General features: G+C 65.2%; 1 protein-coding gene across 1 annotated transcript in view; it reads right to left on the bottom strand.

Moving 5' to 3' along the window:
* Nucleotides 1-151: 151 nt before the first annotated feature.
* Nucleotides 152-299, bottom strand: part of LOC103776298 (mas-related G-protein coupled receptor member H-like) — a 1,056-nt gene continuing 908 nt past the window's right edge. Inside the window, exon 3 of the mRNA XM_008943803.1 lies at nucleotides 152-279. Within this exon, the coding sequence (XP_008942051.1) occupies nucleotides 152-279 (128 nt within the window). The remainder of the gene's footprint in view (nucleotides 280-299) is intronic.

Below are 299 nucleotides of genomic sequence, written 5' to 3'. Positions count from 1 at the left end.
TCCATGTGCTCCCTGCAGGGCATCCCTCCCCACGCTGGTGGTGACATCCCTGCTCCACAGTCCTGCACCACGAGGAGGTGACGCTGGGGGAGATCCTAAAGGACCCCTCAGCCACTGTCCCGGGGGCCTTAAGCAGAGGGCTGGAAAGACTTCAACAAGCTGGGGCCAGCGTGCCCATCGTGGTGGTGTTGCTGCATGCAGAGTCTTCTGGCTCCTCAAAGACCCTCTGGAAGGCGACCCGGGGGGGCACCAAGGAGCAGCGCCTCCGGCAGGTCCCCAACACCACGGAGGGGGTGCGG

The sequence above is a fragment of the Merops nubicus genome, unplaced genomic scaffold (genome assembly GCF_000691845.1).
Source record: "Merops nubicus isolate BGI_N331 unplaced genomic scaffold, ASM69184v1 scaffold7247, whole genome shotgun sequence".
In the NCBI taxonomy this organism is placed as follows: Eukaryota; Metazoa; Chordata; class Aves; order Coraciiformes; family Meropidae; genus Merops; species Merops nubicus.
The sequence above is the reverse complement of the archived record's forward strand: the minus strand, read 5'-3'. Positions and strand labels throughout refer to the sequence as shown.